Raw genomic sequence first — 21,193 nt, forward strand, 5'->3', positions numbered from 1 at the left:
CTGTGTACATACATTACATTACTGATCCTGAGTTACTTCCTGTATTATACTTCAGAGCTGCACTCACTATTCTGCTGGTGCAGTCACTGTGTACATACATTACATTACTGATCCGGAGTTACCTCCTGTATTATACTCCAGAGCTGCACATCAGTAAAACAATTGATCTTCAATTGACTATAAATAATATAAATTATGAAATCATCTGGAGTCAATGGGTTGATATCTCTGATCATCCTGAGCTTCCTGGTGTAGACTGCCCCCTATAGACAGGGCCATAAGAGACATGGGTAAAGGCCGATGTACCCCTCACAGGCAGGGCTCAGTCGGCACCGGCACATTATGTTTCCACGGATATTACTTTCTAGTTTTTAGTATAATCTGATGGCAATATACGACAGAGCTCAGTTTTCTGCCCCGTGATCTCCCGTGCGTCAGGTCAATGTTCTAAGTGTTCCCCATTTGCAGAATTGCGCTGCATTAGTGATAAGTAGAATAAGAGCCTCCGGCTTCCCCGGACCCCGGCTCTCCGCTGTAAATGATTTATTTTATGCAATGACCATTAGGTGCAGGATAATAGTGGCACAAGGCAAGATGGGTGCACAGGGCACGGAGGCGCCGCTCGCTCCAGGGCTCCGCTCTATAAGGGCTCTGCTATATAGGGGCCCTGCTGCCGGGGCATTGTACGGAAAACCGAAGACGTCAGAGCCTGGGAGCTGCAAGAAATGCAAGGAACACTGAAGTCAAATGATTCTTTATAGGAGGAGTATATTGTGCCGCCCCAATCTGGATATTCAGAAACGCATTGAAAAATGATTGCCCAAATCTGCCGGTCTCCTTCTCAACTATCACCTCTAAACGAAGAAAAATGACCCCCTAAATATCTTACTGCAGAAGGATGAAAAGGATCCATCAGAAATCGGAGGGTTACAAGGATCCCTCAATGTCCCTGCCCTTATTGTGATGGTTACTCAGCTTTCTACCTTATAAAGCCCCAAGCTCCGGTCATACGTCACGTCCCAATGGGAAGAAGCACAAACTTACACCCCTTACTCCTTCTTCTCCATCAAGTCCTGATCCTGTTCTTCTATCTGCCTGGTATTAATATTAGGATTATTGCCCAATTGGGGAAAGCTGTGCCTCATTGCTTCCAGTGCCCTCAGTGTTTCGGATACAAGCGTCCTCAGTGTTTCGGATCCGAGTGTCCTCAGTGTTTCGGATCCGAGTGTCCTCAGTGTTCAGGATCCGAGTGTCCTTAGTGTTTCAGATCTGAGTGTCCTCAGTGTTTCGGATCCGAGTGTCCTCAGTGTTTTGGATCCGAGTGTCCTCAGTGTTTCGGATCCGAGTGTCCTCAGTGTTTCGGATCCGAGTGTCCTCAGTGTTTCGGATCAGAGTGTCCTCAATGTTTCGGATCAGAGTGTCCTCAATGTTTCGGATCAGAGTGTCCTCAGTGTTTCGGATCCGAGTGTCCTCAGTGTTTCGGATCCGAGTGTCCTCAGTGGTTCGGATCCGAGCGTCCTCAGTGTTTTGGATCCGAGTGTCCTCAGTGTTTTGGATCCGAGTGTCCTCAGTGTTTCGGATCCGAGTGTCCTCAGTGGTTCGGATCAGAGTCTCCTCAGTGTTTTGGATCTGAGCGTCCTCAGTGTTTTGGATCTGAGTGTCCTCAGTGTTTTGGATCAGAGTGTCCTTAGCGTTTCAGATCTGAGTGTCCTTAGTGTTTCGGATCCGAGTGTCCTCAGTGTTTCGGATCCGAGTGTCCTCAGTGTTTCGTATCAGAGTGTCCTCAGTGTTTCGGATCAGAGTGTCCTTAGCGTTTCAGATCTGAGTGTCCTTAGTGTTTCGGATCTGAGTGTCCTCAGTGTTTCGGATCCGAGTGTCCTCAGTGTTTCGTATCAGAGTATCCTCAGTGTTTCGGATCCGAGTGTCCTTAGTGTTTCGGATCCGAGTGTCTTCAGTGTTCGGGATCCGAGTGTCCTTAGTGTTTCGGATCAGAGTGTCCTCAGTGTTTCGGATCCGGGTGTACTTTTTTTTGCTGTGTGTGATTTTCTCTGACCCATAGTCTGATCTTGGTACTTTCATCCGTGATTTCGGCACTGTATGACAATCCTACTGGTGGAAACATTCATCATTCTCTTCCGCTCTGTGTCACGATGTCCGTCCTTATTTCCAGTGTTACGTCTGTCCTGAATAATGCACCGCACATAAGTGATCACCGGACCTCCGCTGTGAATTGTAGGGGTAAATGATCTAGCCTGTCATTTGCTCTCTGTTATCAGCCCCTGATGGCATCACATTATTCTGCTGCGTGCTGCAGTGCAGCTCTATGAATTACAGTGATTTTCTTATCATTTACACCCAGCCCTGAATTATAGAGGAGACGCATCGGGGCCGGACGCGGCTTCACTTCCTGCGCGTTCTGCGCAGAGCGGCTGACTGACCGAGACGCGGCTAAATTACATGTCTAATATTCTCCTATAAATAAAACTGCAAGCGCAGCCGACTAAAAATAGCCGCGCACAAGATCCACGTCTTGTCCTGAAAGACCTTGGTGTAAAGGAGCGACTGCGATGTGCTGTAATGACATTGTTACATATTGTGTCCGGGGAAGCGGAATACAATACCATGGATCTGTGACCGGGCGTGTATACATGGTGTATAATGTCATCTGTACAAGGACACTACAACCCCCAACATCACCCGACCAATGGACCTGATACAATGAAGAATACATAGAGCACTACAACCCCCAACATCACCCGACCAATGGACCTGATACAGTGCACAATACATAGAACACTACAACCCCCAACATCACCCGACCAATGGACCTGATACAGTATACTATACATAGAGCACTACAACCCCCAACATCACCCGACCAATGGACCTGATACAATGCACGATACATAGAGCACTACAACCCCCAACATCACCCGACCAATGGACCTGATACAGTGCACAATACATAGAGCACTACAACCCCCAACATCACCCGACCAATGGACCTGATACAATGAAGAATACATAGAGCAGTACAACCCCCAACATCACCCGACCAATGGACCTGATACAGTGCACAATACATAGAACACTACAACCCCCAACATCACCCGACCAATGGACCTGATACAGTATACTATACATAGAGCACTACAACCCCCAACATCACCCGACCAATGCATGATACATAGAGCACTACAACCCCCAACATCACCCGACCAATGGACCTGATACAATGAAGAATACATAGAGCAGTACAACCCCCAACATCACCCGACCAATGGACCTGATACAGTGCACAATACATAGAGCAGTACAACCCCCAACATCACCCGACCAATGGACCTGATACAGTATACTATACATAGAGCACTACAACCCCCAACATCACCCGACCAATGCATGATACATAGAGCACTACAACCCCCAACATCACCCGACCAATGGACCTGATACAATGAAGAATACATAGAGCACTACAACCCCCAACATCACCCGACCAATGGACCTGATACAGTGCACAATACATAGAGCACTACAACCCCCAACATCACCCGACCAATGGACCTGATACAGTGCACAATACATAGAGCAGTACAACCCCCAACATCACCCGACCAATGGACCTGATACAGTATACTATACATAGAGCACTACAACCCCCAACATCACCCGACCAATGCATGATACATAGAGCACTACAACCCCCAACATCACCCGACCAATGGACCTGATACAATGAAGAATACATAGAGCACTACAACCCCCAACATCACCCGGCCAATGGACCTAATACAGTGCACAATACATAGAGCACTACAACCCCCAACATCACCCGACCAATGGACCTGATACAGTGCACAATACATAGAGCAGTACAACCCCCAACATCACCCGACCAATGGACCTGATACAGTATACTATACATAGAGCACTACAACCCCCAACATCACCCGACCAATGGACCTGATACAATGCACGATACATAGAGCACTACAACCCCCAACATCACCCGACCAATGGACCTGATACAGTGCACAATACATAGAACACTACAACCCCCAACATCACCCGGCCAATGGACCTAATACAGTGCACAATACATAGAGCACTACAACCCCCAACATCACCCGACCAATGGACCTGATACAGTGCACAATACATAGAGCAGTACAACCCCCAACATCACCCGACCAATGGACCTGATACAGTATACTATACATAGAGCACTACAACCCCCAACATCACCCGACCAATGCATGATACATAGAGCACTACAACCCCCAACATCACCCGACCAATGGACCTGATACAATGAAGAATACATAGAGCAGTACAACCCCCAACATCACCCGACCAATGGACCTGATACAGTGCACAATACATAGAACACTACAACCCCCAACATCACCCGACCAATGGACCTGATACAGTATACTATACATAGAGCACTACAACCCCCAACATCACCCGACCAATGGACCTGATACAATGCAGGATACATAGAACACTACAACCCCCAACATCACCCAACCAATGGACCTGATACAGTACACTATACATAGAGCACTACAACCCCCAACATCACCCGACCAATGGACCTGATACAATGCAGGATACATAGAACACTACAACCCCCAACATCACCCGACCAATGGACCTGATACAATGCACAATACATAGAGCACTACAACCCCCAACATCACCCGACCAATGGACCTGATACAATGCAGGATACATAGAACACTACAACCCCCAACATCACCCGACCAATGGACCTGATACAATGCACAATACATAGAACACTACAACCCCCAACATCACCCAACCAATGGACCTGATACAGTACACTATACATAGAGCACTACAACCCCCAACATCACCCGACCAATGGACCTGATACAGTGCACAATACATAGAACACTACAACCCCCAACATCACCCGACCAATGGACCTGATACAGTACACTATACATAGAGCACTACAACCCCCAACATCACCCGACCAATGGACCTGATACAATGCAGGATACATAGAGCACTACAACCCCCAACATCACCCAACCAATGGACCTGATACAGTGCACAATACATAGAACACTACAACCCCCAACATCACCCGACCAATGGACCTGATACAGTACACTATACATAGAGCACTACAACCCCCAACATCACCCGACCAATGGACCTGATACAGTACACTATACATAGAGCACTACAACCCCCAACATCACCCGACCAATGGACCTGATACAATGCAGGATACATAGAGCACTACAACCCCCAACATCACCCGACCAATGGACCTGATACAATGCACTATACATAGAGCACTACAACCCCCAACATCACCCAACCAATGGACCTGATACAATGCACAATACATAGAACACTACAACCCCGAACATCACCCGACCAATGGACCTGATACAGTACACTATACATAGAGCACTACAACCCCCAACATCACCCGACCAATGGACCTGATACAGTACACTATACATAGAGCACTACAACCTCCAACATCACCCGACCAATGGACCTGATACAATGCATGATACATAGAACACTACAACCCCCAACATCACCCGACCAATGGACCTGATTCAATGCACAATACATAGAGCACTACAACCCCCAACATTATCCAACCAATGGACCTGATACAGTGCAGAATACATAGAGCACTACAACCCCCAACATCACCCAACCAATGGACCTGATACAATGCAGAATACATAGAGCACTACAACCCCCAACATCACCCAACCAATGGACCTGATACAGTGCAGAATACATAGAACACTACAACCATCAACATCAGCCGACCAATGGACCTGATACAATTCAGAATACATAGAACACTACAACCCCCAACATCACCCGACCAATGGACCTGATACAATGCACGATACATAGAATACTACAACCCCCAACATCACCCGACCAATGGACCTGATACAATGCATGATACATAGAGCACTACAACCCCCAACATCACCCGACCAATGGACCTGATACAATGCACAATACATAGAATACTACAACCCCCAACATCACCCGACCAATGGACCTGATACAATGCAGAATACATAGAATACTACAACCCCCAACATCACCCGACCAATGGACCTGATACAGTGCAGAATACATAGAACACTACAACCCCCAACATCACCCGACCAATGGACCTGATACAATGCATGATACATAGAGCACTACAACCCCCAACATCACCCGACCAATGGACCTGATACAATGCACAATACATAGAATACTAGAACCCCCAACATCACCCGACCAATGGACCTGATACAATGCACGATACATAGAATACTACAACCCCCAACATCATCCGACCAATGGACCTGATACAATGCACAATACATAGAATACTACAACCCCCAACATCACCCGACCAATGGACCTGATACAATGCACAATACATAGAATACTAGAACCCCCAACATCACCCGACCAATGGACCTGATACAATGCATGATACATAGAGCACTACAACCCGCAACATCACCCGATCAATGGACCTGATACAGTATACTATACATAGAGCACTACAACCTCCAACATCACCCGATCAATGGACCTGATACAGTACACTATACATAGAACACTACAACCCCCAACATCACCCGACCAATGGACCTGATACAATGCATGATACATAGAACACTACAACCTCCAACATCACCCGACCAATGGACCTGATACAATGCACAATACATAGAATACTACAACCCCCAACATCACCCGACCAATGGACCTGATACAATGCATGATACATAGAGCACTACAACCCCCAACATCACCCGACCAATGGACCTGATACAATGCACAATACATAGAATACTAGAACCCCCAACATCACCCGACCAATGGACCTGATACAATGCATGATACATAGAGCACTACAACCCCCAACATCACCCGATCAATGGACCTGATACAGTATACTATACATAGAGCACTACAACCTCCAACATCACCCGATCAATGGACCTGATACAGTACACTATACATAGAACACTACCACCCCCAACATCACCCGACCAATGGACCTGATACAGTGTACTATACATAGAGCACTACAACCCCCAACATCACCCGATCAATGGACCTGATACAGTACACTATACATAGAACACTACCACCCCCAACATCACCCGACCAATGGACCTGATACAGTGTACTATACATAGAGCACTACAACCCCCAACATCACCCGATCAATGGACCTGATACAGTACACTATACATAGAGCACTACAACCCCCAACATCACCCGATCAATGGACCTGATACAGTATACTATACATAGAACACTACCACCCCCAACATTACCAACCCATATTTATTATCCAGTCTCTTTGCTCTCTCCACCATTGTCAATGATACCCCTCGGTGCACTCAGTGTTACCCATCAGGCTCCGCGGGGGGACGTCCCCCAGATGACTGGTTTGTTGCCACTCAGTGTTACCCATCAGGCTCCGCGGGGGACGTCCCCCAGATGACTGGTTTGTTGCCACTCAGTGTTACCCATCAGGCTCCGCGGGGGACGTCCCCCAGATGACTGATTTGCTGCCACTCAGTGTTGCCCATCAGGCTCTGCGGGGGACGTCCCCAGATGACTGGTTTGTTGCCACTCAGTGTTACCCATCAGGCTCTGCGGGGGACGTCCCCCAGATGACTGATTTGCTGCCACTCAGTGTTGCCCATCAGGCTCTGCGGGGGACGTCCCCAGATGACTGGTTTGTTGCCAATCAGTGTTAATCAGCCTCCGCGGGGGACGTCCCCCAGATGATTGGTTTGCTGCAACTCAATGTGACCCATCAGCATTCTCGGGGGACGTCCCCAGATGACTGGTTTGTTGCCACTTACCAGTGCACAGAGCAGGTCCACCGCCTCCAGAATCAGCTCCTGGTGCCCGATGCGGGTGACGCCCAGCTCCTCCAGCTCCTGGTGGGTGATGTGCAGAAGTTGTTCCCCGTTGATCTTTTCCCTCTCAAAGTTTTTGATGTATTGCTGCAAACAATCGTCCAACCCTGCAAAGAAGATCAGAGAAGGAGATCAGGACTCATCATCCATGTGTGGACGAGCTACAAAGACGACAACATAGCAGCTGCTCATTATACTGTGCTTCCACCCAGCAATGTCTTATCACCGAAGACCCACAGGAATGCCATGGACAGGATGTCAAGTGATGTCATCACCCTGATTGTGGTGATGTCACTGCCCTCTCTGTGGTGATGTCACCGCCCTCTCTGTGATGATGTCACTGCCCTCTCTGTGGTGATGTCACCGCCCTCTCTGTGGTGATGTCACAGCCCTTACTGTAGTGATGTCACTGCCCTCTCTGTGGTGATGTCACCGCCCTCTCTGTGGTGATGTCACAGCCCTTACTGTAGTGATGTCACTGCCCTCTCTGTGGTGATGTCACAGCCTTACTGTGGTGATGTCACTGCCCTCTCTGTGGTGATGTCACTGCCCTCATTGATGTGATGTCACTGCCCTCTCTGTGGTGATGTCACTGCCCTCATTGATGTGATGTCACTGCCCTCTCTGTGGTGATGTCACTGCCCTCTCTGTGGTGATGTCACTGCCCTCTCTGTGGTGATGTCACTGCCCTCTCTGTGGTGATGTCACTGCCCTCTCTGTGGTGATGTCACTGCCCTCTCTGTGGTGATGTCACTGCCCTCTCTGATGTGATGTCACCGCCCTCTCTGATGTCACTGCCCTCTCTGATGTGATGTCACCGCCCTCTCTGATGTGATGTCACCGCCCTCTCTGTGGTGATGTCACTGCCCTCTCTGTGGTGATGTCACTGCCCTCTCTGTGGTGATGTCACTGCCCTCTCTGTGGTGATGTCACTGCCCTCTCTGTGGTGATGTCACTGCCCTCTCTGTGGTGATGTCACTGCCCTCTCTGTGGTGATGTCACTGCCCTCTCTGATGTGATGTCACCGCCCTCTCTGATGTCACTGCCCTCTCTGTGGTGATGTCACAGCCCTCTCTGTGGTGATGTCACAGCCCTTACTGTGGTGATGTCACCGCATTAGTGTTAAGTAACTGAAGGGTCTTAGATTTTGATCATGACTATTACCCCACTGGCGAAACGGAGACACAACCGATCTGCTGTTGGTGTTGTCACGCTGTGGATGATGGGAGTGCTGGTTGCGTCACTCTGCGGAGCACACGTTCAGCCGGCTGGTTAATGGCTCGTGCCTCTGAGCTCCCCAGAGCGCCATTCTCAGAAAATTTACCTAATAGCGCAGACAAGACGGCGAGTGACAACAGCAGGAACCGGCGACAGCGACCGCGGAGCAGAAAACAGTAATGTCCTGAAGATGAGTCCGATCATCCGGAGAGAAGCGCAGAAACACAACTACACCAGGTGTATCCAGAAAGACGGCACATCGCCAACATGGGATCACCGCAGAGAGGGCGGAGGTGTAATGCTCTGCAGAATATAGCACCCTGTATCTGACAGGAGGTGGAGGAGTGATGCGCTGTAGAAATCACTGGTGTAATACTCTGCAGAGTATATCACCCTGTATCTGACAGGAGGTAGAGGAGCGATGCGCTGTAGAAATCAGAGGTGTAATGCTCTGCAGAGTATATCACCCTGTATCTGACAGGAGGTGAAGGAGCGATGCGCTGTAGAAATCACTGGTGTAATACTCTGCAGAGTATATCACCCTGTATCTGACAGGAGGTAGAGGAGTGATGCGCTGTAGAAATCAGTGGTGTAATACTCTGCAGAGTATATCACCCTGTATCTGACAGGAGGTAGAGGAGCAATGTTCTGCAGATCTGTAGAGATCAGTGGTGTAATACTCTGCAGAATATATCACCCTGTATCTGACAGGAGGTGGAGGAGTGATGCGCTGTAGAAATCAGAGGTGTAATACTCTGCAGAATATAGCACCCTGTATCTGACAGGAGGTGAAGGAGTGATGCGCTGTAGAAATCAGAGGTGTAATACTCTGCAGAATATAGCACCCTGTATCTGACAGGAGGTGGAGAAGTGATGTTCTGCAGGTCTGTAGAAATCAGTGGTGTAATACTCTGCAGAGTATATCACCCTGTATCTGACAGGAGGTAGAGGAGCGATGCACTGTAGAAATCAGAGGTGTAATACTCTGCAGAATATAGCACCCTGTATCTGACAGGAGGTAGAGGAGTGATGTTCTGCAGATCTGTAGAAATCAGTGGTGTAATACTCTGCAGAGTATATCACCCTGTATCTGACAGGAGGTAGAGGAGCAATGTTCTGCAGATCTGTAGAGATCAGTGGTGTAATACTCTGCAGAATATATCACCCTGTATCTGACAGGAGGTGAAGGAGTGATGTTCTGCAGGTCTGTAGAGATCAGTGGTGTAATACTCTGCAGAATATATCACCCTGTATCTGACAGGAGGTGAAGGAGTGATGTTCTGCAGGTCTGTAGAGATCAGTGGTGTAATACTCTGCAGAATATATCACCCTGTATCTGACAGGAGGTAGAGGAGCAATGTTCTGCAGATCTGTAGAGATCAGTGGTGTAATACTCTGCAGAATATATCACCCTGTATCTGACAGGAGGTGAAGGAGTGATGTTCTGCAGGTCTGTAGAGATCAGTGGTGTAATACTCTGCAGCATATATCACCCTGTATCTGACAGGAGGTAGAGGAGTGATGTTCTGCAGGTCTGTAGAGATCAGTGGTGTAATACTCTGCAGAATATATCACCCTGTATCTGACAGGAGGTAGAGGAGCAATGTTCTGCAGATCTGTAGAGATCAGTGGTGTAATACTCTGCAGAATATATCACCCTGTATCTGACAGGAGGTGAAGGAGTGATGTTCTGCAGGTCTGTAGAGATCAGTGGTGTAATACTCTGCAGCATATATCACCCTGTATCTGACAGGAGGTAGAGGAGCAATGTTCTGCAGATCTGTAGAGATCAGTGGTGTAATACTCTGCAGAATATATCACCCTGTATCTGACAGGAGGTGGAGGAGTGATGTTCTGCAGGTCTGTAGAGATCAGTGGTGTAATACTCTGCAAGATAGATCACCCTGTATCTATCAGAAGACTGAGGGGCGATGCTCTGCAGGTCTGTAGAGATTATTAATGTAATAATCTGCAGGATATACTGTATTACCCTGTATCTATCAGGAGACTGAGGGGCGATGCTCTGCAGGTCTGTATGATGAATCTGAACAAAGCTAAAAATAAGCCCAATTCCCTCAGGTTATGTTCAGCTGCAAACCAAAGAAAGAACAACGAGGAAGGGGGGCACATACTACGAGGAAGGGGGGCACATACTAAGAGCAAGAGGGGCACATACTAAGAGGAAGGGGGGCACATACTACAAGGAAGGGGGGCACATACTACAAGGAAGGGGGGCACATACTACGAGAAAGGGGGGCATATAATAGGAGAAAGGGGGGCACATACTAGGAGAAAGGGGGGCACATACTAGGAGAAAGGGGGGCACATACTAGAAGAAAGGGGGGCACATACTAGAAGAAAGGGGGCACATACTAGGAGAAAGGGGGGCACATACTAGGAGGAAAGGGGGTACATACTAGGAGAAAGGGGGGCACATACTAGAAGAAAGGGGGGCACATACTACGAGGAAAGGAGGCACATACTACGAGGAAAGGGGGCACATACTAGGAGAAAGGGGGGCACATACTAGGAGGAAAGGGGGCACATACTAGGAGAAAGGGGGGCACATACTAGAAGAAAGGGGGGCACATACTACGAGGAAAGGGGGCACATACTTATACCGGATATTCATTTAGGAATTCACTAGTTACAAATAAAAATATAAACTTTTCAATAAAGATCGGAAATGCAATAAAAGCACCAACCGCACAGCTGCTGACAACCAACCTGTATATCCTGTGTGAGCGGTTGTCAGCCCCGCCCCCGCTCATGATTTTTTTGGGGGGTTTTGGGTGCTGCCTCCTCTTGTGGTTCAAGACGAACATGAACGGAATTAGAATTATTAGGTTCAGATTTGTTGAAAAATGATTCTGTGATTAATGAAATCTATTTAGTGATTTAATGAAAGTTCTTAAAATGAGTTTCCACTTCTCCTTGCGCTCCTCCTGAGACGCCGCTGAAATCAGAATCGTGTTCCAGATAATGTCAACAGGATACTCCAGATCACTCCTGTGTGAAGAGGCGGCGGGGGGGGGGGGGGCTCCGAAAAATAAACTCAAATTCAATAACTCTTTACTCGCCATCTTCTTCAGAGACATTCACATGGTGCAGTCCGGACTCCATAAAGAAAGAGCACATCTACAGTAGAAAGGACTGTGCAAAAGGCAGGTTTGAAAAAAAAAAGCTGCACAGAAAAAGTAATCAAAAATAGAACTGGCAATAGTTTATATTTGTCAATAAACAAAATGCACAGTGAATAAAGAGAAATATAATTCTAATCCATTTTCAGTAACCGCTGGTCGCCTCCGCCCTCTGTGTCCGGTGACCGCCTGTCTCCTTTGTCCTCAGTATTCAAACGTCTTGAGTGACGTCACCGCTGACAGTGTGACTCACTTCAGTTGCTCTGTGGAGCTCACAGCGAGCGGCGGTGTTCTACGGCAGCTTCTGTCAGCTTCCGATGTAGCAAAGCTGAAAGCGTCGTGGGACCTCGTGTGGATTACGTCGGACCTGGAAGGGTATTTGGGGATCAATAAAGTGGTGAAAGAGGGTGGGTTTTTTTGTCTTTTATTTCAAAAAGGATTTTTTGGTGTTTGTGTTTATTTACTTTCATTACCTTTTAGTGATGGGGGGTGTCTCATAGACACCTGCCATCACTAAGCTAGGACTTATTGGCAGCTATGGGCTGCCATTAACTCCTTATTACCCCAATTGCCACGGCATTAGGGCAATCGGGATGAGCCGAGTAGAGTCCCGGGACTGTCGCATCTAATGGAAGCTGCATGATTGTCTCTCTCTCTTTCTCTCTATCAGTCGGTCGGTTTCTCCTTCTCACCCCCTCTGTCATACTCACCGGCGCGGCGCTGCACTGCTGTCACATTGCTCCGGCGGCTTCTCCTGCTTTTGAAAATTTCGGCCGCTCATTATTCCATCTCGTATTCACTGCTTTCCCCACCTACCGGCGCTTATGATTGGTTGCAGTCAGACACGCTCCCACGCTGAGTGACAGCTGTCTCACTGTAACCATACACAGCCGCCAGTGGGAGGGTCTATATCTTGCAGTAAAATAAATAAATAATTTTTAAAAAAACGGCGTGCGGTCCCCCCCAATTTTGATACCAGCCAAGGTAAAGCCATAACAGCTGAGGGCTGGTATTCTCAGGATGGAGAGCCCCACGTTATGGGGAGCCCCCAGCCTAAAAATATCAGCCAGCAGACAACCCCCATCACTAAACTGTAGTGAAAGTAAATAAACACAAACACCAAAAAATCCTTTATTTGAAATAAAAGACGAAAAAAACTCTCTTTCACTACTTTATTAATCCCCAAACACCCTTCAAGGTCCGGGGTAATCCACACAAGGTCCCACGACGCTTTCAGCTCTGCTACATCGGAAGCTGACAGGAGCGGCCGTAGAACACCGCCGCTCGCTCTGAGCTCCACGGAACAACTGAAGTGAGTCGCGCTATCAGCGTAACGGGCGGTCACCGAATACTGAGGATGGAGCTCAAGGGCAATCACTGAATACTGAGGATGGAGGCAACGGGCGGTCACCGAATATTGAGGATGGAGGTGAAGGGCAATCACTGAATACTGAGGATGGAGGCGACGGGCGGTCACCGAATACTGAGGATGGATGTGAAGGGCAATCACTGAATACTGAGGATGCAGGCGACGGGCGGTCACTAGCCTGTATGTATACGTGTAGTTATTTTTTCCTCTGTTCCTCGTTTTTCGTTTTTTATAAACATTTACATTCTGGGGTCTGTGTCATTATCAGATTGATACGAAGGCCACGGCCACGTTCTCGTGATTCCTGTGATCCCCGCAGCAGAAGTTGTGAAGGTCATGTGATTTGTCAATGTCACCCGGTAGCTGAGACTGATAATCATGTTGGCTTCTGCTGGTTCCCATTCTGTACAGTACAGTGCCCCTGAATGCACCATCTATCATGTGGCAGCAGCATCTCCATCATCCTCCGTCCTGTGCCGGGGACCATACACAAGAGCGCAGTGACATCAGCAAACTGATTTATGAGACACTCAGAGCGGCAGACACATCACAAGCTGCACGTCCAACACAAATACACAAAATGCTGCTTTTCGGGGAATCAGTAATTTGTATACATCTAGTTACCTTGGAGGCTTCTGTGGATAGAGCCAAGTGTTCATGTATCAGCAAATAGAGGCAGAGCTTGGAGGACCCCCACTGCCAAAGTGCAGGTACAGGCCCCATGTGTGTCCCCTGAGGACCCCCATTCCCATAGTGCATCTATGGGCCCCACTTGCATCTCCTGAGGACCCCAGCTCCTGTAGTGCATCTATGGGCCCCACTTGTGTCCCCCGTGGACTCCCATTCCAGGAGTGCATGTAAAGACCTCACCTGTGTCCCATGAGAATTCCCAATCCTGTACTGCATCTAAGGGAATCACTAGTGTCCACTAAGGACTCCCGTTCGCAAAGTGCATTTCTGGGCCCCACTTGTGTCTCCTGAGGACCCCAGCTCCTGTACCGCATCTCTGGGCCACGCTTGTGTCTCCTGAGGACCCCAGCTCCTGTACCGCATCTCTGGGCCACGCTTGTGTCTCCTGAGGACCCCAGCTCTTGTACCGCATCTCTGGGCCCCACTTGTGTCTCCTGAGGACCCCAGCTCCTGTACTGCATCTCAGGGCCCCACTTGTGTCTCTTGAGGACCCCAGCTCCTGTACCGCATCTCTGGGCCCCACTTGTGTCTCCTGAGGACCCCAGCTCCTGTACCGCATCTCTGGGCCCCGCTTGTGTCTCCTGAGGACCCCAGCTCCTCTACTGCATCTCTGGGCCCCACTTGTGTCTCCTGAGGACCCCAGCTCCTGTACCGCATCTCTGGGCCCTGCTTGTGTCTCCTGAGGACCCCAGCTCCTGTACCGCATCTCTGGGCCCTGCTTGTGTCTCCTGAGGACCCAAGCTCCTGTACCGCATCTCTGGGCCTCACTTGTGTCTCCTGAGGACCCCAGCTCCTGTACCGCATCTCTGGGCCCTGCTTGTGTCTCCTGAGGACACCAGCTCCTGTACCACATCTCTGGGCCTCACTTGTGTCTCCTGAGGACCCCAGCTCCTCTACTGCATCTCTGGGCCACGCTTGTGTCTCCTGAGGACCCCAGCTCTTGTACCGCATCTCTGGGCCCCACTTGTGTCTCCTGAGGACCCCAGCTCCTGTATCGCATCTCTGGGCCCCACTTGTGTCTCCTGAGGACCCCAGCTCCTGTATCGCATCTCTGGGCCCCGCTTGTGTCTCCTGAGGACCCCAGCTCCTGTACCGCATCTCTGGGCCCCGCTTCTGTCTCCTGAGGACCCCAGCTCCTGTACCGCATCTCTGGGCCCCACTTGTGTCTCCTGAGGACCCCAGCTCCTGTACTGCATCTCAGGGCCCCACTTGTGTCTCCTGAGGACCCCAGCTCCTGTACCGCATCTCTGGGCCCTGCTTGTGTCTCCTGAGGACCCCAGCTCCTGTACTGCATCTCAGGGCCCCACTTGTGTCTCCTGAGGACCCCAGCTCCTGTACCACATCTCTAGGCCCCACTTGTGTCTCCTGAGGACCCCAGCTCCTGTACCGCATCTCTGGGCCCCGCTTGTGTCTCCTGAGGACCCCAGCTCCTGTACCACATCTCTAGGCCCCACTTGTGTCTCCTGAGGACCCCAGCTCTTGTACCGCATCTCTGGGCCCCACTTGTGTCTCCTGAGGACCCCAGCTCCTGTACTGCATCTCAGGGCCCCACTTGTGTCTCCTGAGGACCCCAGCTCCTGTACCGCATCTCTGGGCCCTGCTTGTGTCTCCTGAGGACCCCAGCTCCTGTACCACATCTCTAGGCCCCACTTGTGTCTCCTGAGGACCCCAGCTCCTGTACCACATCTCTAGGCCCCACTTGTGTCTCCTGAGGACCCCAGCTCCTGTACCGCATCTCTGGGCCCCGCTTGTGTCTCCTGAGGACCCCAGCTCCTGTACCACATCTCTAGGCCCCACTTGTGTCTCCTGAGGACCCCAGCTCCTGTACCGCATCTCTGGGCCCCGCTTGTGTCTCCTGAGGACCCCAGCTCCTCTACTGCATCTCTGGGCCCCGCTTGTGTCTCCTGAGGACCCCAGCTCCTCTACTGCATCTCTGGGCCCCGCTTGTGTCTCCTGAGGACCCAAGCTCCTGTACCGCATCTCTGGGCCCCACTTGTGTCTCCTGAGGACCCCAGCTCCTGTACCGCATCTCTGGGCCCCACTTGTGTCTCCTGAGGACCCCAGCTCCTGTACCGCATCTCTGGGCCCTGCTTGTGTCTCCTGAGGACCTCAGCTCCTCTACTGCATCTCTGGGCCCCACTTGTGTCTCCTGAGGACCCCAGCTCCTGTACCGCATCTCTGGGCCCCGCTTGTGTCTCCTGAGGACCCCAGCTCTTGTACCGCATCTCTGGGCCCCGCTTGTGTCTCCTGAGGACCCCAGCTCCTGTACCACATCTCTGGGCCCCACTTGTGTCTCCTGAGGACCCCAGCTCCTCTACTGCATCTCTGGGCCCCACTTGTGTCTCCTGAGGACCCCAGCTCCTGTACCGCATCTCTGGGCCCCACTTGTATCTCCTGAGGACCCCAGCTCCTCTACTGCATCTCTGGGCCCCACTTGTGTCTCCTGAGGACCCCAGCTCCTGTACCGCATCTCTGGGCCCCACTTGTGTCTCCTGAGGACCCCAGCTCCTGTATCGCATCTCTGGGCCCCACTTGTGTCTCCTGAGGTCCCCAGCTCCTGTATCGCATCTCTGGGCCCCGCTTGTGTCTCCTGAGGACCCCAGCTCCTGTACCGCATCTCTGGGCCCCGCTTGTGTCTCCTGAGTACCCCAGCTCCTGTACCGCATCTCTGGGCCCCACTTGTGTCTCCTGAGGACCCCAGCTCCTCTACTGCATCTCTGGGCCCCACTTGTGTCTCCTGAGGACCCCAGCTCCTGTACTGCATCTCAGGGCCCCACTTGTGTCTCCTGAGGACCCCAGCTCCTGTACCGCATCTCTGGGCCCTGCTTGTGTCTCCTGAGGACCCCAGCTCCTGTACCGCATCTCTGGGCCCCACTTGTGTCTCCTGAGGACCCCAGCTCCTGTACCGCATCTCTGGGCCCCACTTGTGTCTCCTGAGGACCCCAGCTCCTGTATCGCATCTCTGGGCCCCACTTGTGTCTCCTGAGGACCCCAGCTCCTGTATCGCATCTCTGGGCCCCGCTTGTGTCTCCTGAGGACCCCAGCTCCTGTACCGCATCTCTGGGCCCCGCTTCTGTCTCCTGAGGACCCCAGCTCCTGTACCGCATCTCTGGGCCCCACTTGTGTCTCCTGAGGACCCCAGCTCCTCTACTGCATCTCTGGGCCCCACTTGTGTCTCCTGAGGACCCCAGCTCCTGTACTGCATCTCAGGGCCCCACTTGTGTCTCCTGAGGACCCCAGCTCCTGTACCGCATCTCTGGGCCCTGCTTGTGTCTCCTGAGGCCCCCAGCTCCTGTACCACATCTCTGGGCCTCACTTGTGTCTCCTGAGGACCCCAGCTCCTCTACTGCATCTCTGGGCCACGCTTGTGTCTCCTGAGGACCCCAGCTCTTGTACCGCATCTCTGGGCCCCACTTGTGTCTCCTGAGGACCCCAGCTCCTGTACTGCATCTCAGGGCCCCACTTGTGTCTCCTGAGGACCCCAGCTCCTCTACCGCATCTCTGGGCCCTGCTTGTGTCTCCTGAGGACCCCAGCTCCTGTACCACATCTCTAGGCCCCACTTGTGTCTCCTCAGGACCCCATCTCCTGTACTGCATCTCTGGGCCCCGCTTGTGTCTCCTGAGGACCCCAGCTCCTGTACCACATCTCTGGGCCCTACTTGTGTCTCCTGAGGACCCCAGCTCCTGTACCGCATCTCTGGGCCCCACTTGTGTCTCCTGAGGACCCCAGCTCCTCTACTGCATCTCTGGGCCCCACTTGTGTCTCCTGAGGACCCCAGCTCCTGTACTGCATCTCAGGGCCCCACTTGTGTCTCCTGAGGACCCCAGCTCCTGTACCGCATCTCTGGGCCCTGCTTGTGTCTCCTGAGGACCCCAGCTCCTGTACCACATCTCTGGGCCTCACTTGTGTCTCCTGAGGACCCCAGCTCCTCTACTGCATCTCTGGGCCCCACTTGTGTCTCCTGAGGACCCCAGCTCTTGTACCGCATCTCTAGGCCCCACTTGTGTCTCCTGAGGACCCCAGCTCCTGTACTGCATCTCAGGGCCCCACTTGTGTCTCCTGGGGACCCCAGCTCCTCTACCGCATCTCTGGGCCCTGCTTGTGTCTCCTGAGGACCCCAGCTCCTGTACCACATCTCTAGGCCCCACTTGTGTCTCCTGAGGACCCCATCTCCTGTACTGCATCTCTGGGCCCCGCTTGTGTCTCCTGAGGACCCCAGCTCCTGTACCACATCTCTGGGCCCTACTTGTGTCTCCTGAGGACCCCAGCTCCTGTACCGCATCTCTGGGCCCCACTTGTGTCTCCTGAGGACCCCAGCTCCTGTACCGCATCTCTGGGCCCCACTTGTGTCTCCTGAGGACCCCAGCTCCTGTACCGCATCTCTGGGCCCCACTTGTGTCTCCTGAGGACCCCAGCTCCTGTACCGCATCTCTGGGCCCCACTTGTGTCTCCTGAGGACCCCAGCTCCTGTATCGCATCTCTGGGCCCCACTTGTGTCTCCTGAGGACCCCAGTTCCTGTATCGCATCTCTGGGCCCCACTTGTGTCTCCTGAGGACCCCAGCTCCTGTACTGCATCTCTGGGACCCACTTGTGTCTCCTGAGGACCCCAGCTCCTGTATCGCATCTCTGGGCCCCACTTGTGTCTCCTGAGGACCCCAGCTCCTGTACCGCATCTCTGGTCCCCACTTGTGTCTCCTGAGGACCCCAGCTCTTGTACCGCATCTCTGGGCCCCGCTTGTGTCTCCTGAAGACCCCAGCTCCTGTAGTGCATCTCTGGGCCCCACTTGCGTCTCCTGAGGACCCCAGCTCCTCTACTGCATCTCTGGGCCCCACTTGTGTCTCCTGAGGACCTCAGCTCCTGTATCGCATCTCTGGGCCCCACTTGTGTCTCCTGAGGACCCCAGCTCCTGTACTGCATCTCTGGGACCCACTTGTGTCTCCTGAGGACCCCAGCTCCTGTACCGCATCTCTGGGCCCCCTTGTGTTCCCGGAGTACGGCTGCTCCCATAGTGCAGGTACAGGCCTCAATTATGTCAACTGAGCTCATTGTTAGTCTCTGTTTTCTACTTTGTCACAATTTGATATTTTTATCTTATTGACAATTATTCTGAAACTTTCCCTTTTGCCATTTGTCTCTCCTCCTTTGTCACGTGATTCTGTCTCTGCCGCCCGGGTCACAGGTGAGGGACCCCCCCATCTGACAACAGTCCTATGTCTGTGGGAATGTGGATGTCAGAATTGGATCACCGTATTATGCCTAGGGCAATATGAGCCTGGTGACCTGTGTGGGTCCCCAGGATCCAGTGAGCCGCCCCATGGGCTACGACAGGTGGCACAGGCGACAGGTTTAGGAATAGCCGGACAGATGTCTAATATCTCCTGCGCAGAAAATCCCCCACTTGGAATTTGCTTGGCTAAAAAGGAAGAGACGATTTTACTTCTGTCTTCAAATGAAAGAACAGAAAGAACGAGGATCCTCGGAAATGAGCATGAAATGGATTATCTGCTTACAAAGAATTCACGGCAGCGGACACAGCCGGCGTGCACATAGGTTACACCGCACTAATTCAATTACATTAAGGGTCCACGGGAGGTAGAAAAAAATGGTGACATGAACCACTGTCCCTGGCCTAGATACAACCAGGGGTGTCCACAGGAGAGAGGGGCCAAAAAAACTAATCATATACTCCAGTCTCACCTTCAGATCCCGGGATCAGCCAATGCATCTCCTCCTCTATCCTCATTCCATGGAGGATAACATAAACGTCCGGTTAGGGACCCCCTCCATAGCTTTGGGAACAGGTAACCTAGAGATGGTAGCACCACAAGGGGGACAGCCTGCGGACATCACTACCTAATATGTTACACTGTGACAAGTACATAGCAGCCAATACAATGATACTATTGAGCGATCTCTGATAAAGACAGCCCCTGCTCATAAGCCCCGCCCCCGAGGATCAAGGTGAAGCAAGAACAGCAGCTCTGCAAGTGCTGACACAACCTTCCGGACCTCGTATAGCTGGCAACCAAATTCTGACATAAGACGTGTAATTGTGGGTCAGGCATTGTCCAGCATATTCTTACAACTGTCCTGAATAAAGACAAATCTGATCACGGACACATTATATTACCGAGCCCTCCTGCAGAGGTGGGTGGGCTACTTACTATAATGTCATTGCTCAGCTATGTGTTCTGAGCCAATCACAATCCTGCTGCTCCTTCTCCTTACAGAGACTGCAGTTGCAGAGGAAGGCTGCAGCTGCATACCCCTCCTCCCTGAAGGTTAGTGCTGCAATTTTTGATAAATGCACAAGTGTGAGAATATTTACAGAGATTTGCATTAGCAATAAATTTGCAGGAACATGCGACTATTAAATGTGACCATAATATTGGTCAGCTCTCACTCCCCGAGGACACAGACCGGGACTACACGCGTAGTGGTCCCCACTCTCAGTACAGTGCTGCTATAATTACAGAGGCCCCCTTTATATCCCAGGCACCATGCTGTGAACATGGAGGAGGCTCCGGCTCAGTCAGGTAGTCCAGGATGTCTAATGCCTTCCAGCTGCAGTTCCTTGTATTTGAAGGAGACTCAGTTCATCCTGAGCTTCATGGTGCATAAATAACATTTTCAGACCCCCAGTTCGTTTAGCTCTTTACTACAATGCAGATTTTTCTGAATGTTACAGGAATGTTGGACACTGTAATGACACCGACTATGTATGATGGCGGGACGTGCACAGGAGAGCAGCGGCTCCACCCTTATACAGATACATGAGCGGGGGAGGGGAGTCCTATCGCAGAATCAGATATGGAGGG

General features: G+C 51.2%; 1 protein-coding gene across 3 annotated transcripts in view; it reads right to left on the reverse strand.

Annotated features, from left to right (window-relative positions):
• The window catches only part of LOC142250831 (connector enhancer of kinase suppressor of ras 2-like), a 405,387-nt gene that overhangs the window by 236,331 nt on the left and 147,863 nt on the right, over positions 1–21,193 (reverse strand). For all 3 annotated transcript variants that reach the window (XM_075323079.1, XM_075323076.1, XM_075323077.1), the window contains exon 2: positions 7,899–8,062. In XM_075323079.1, coding sequence (XP_075179194.1) covers positions 7,899–8,062 — 164 coding nt within the window. The remainder of the gene's footprint in view (positions 1–7,898; positions 8,063–21,193) is intronic.

This window comes from Anomaloglossus baeobatrachus, chromosome 9, assembly GCF_048569485.1.
Source record: "Anomaloglossus baeobatrachus isolate aAnoBae1 chromosome 9, aAnoBae1.hap1, whole genome shotgun sequence".
Classification (NCBI taxonomy): Eukaryota; Metazoa; Chordata; class Amphibia; order Anura; family Aromobatidae; genus Anomaloglossus; species Anomaloglossus baeobatrachus.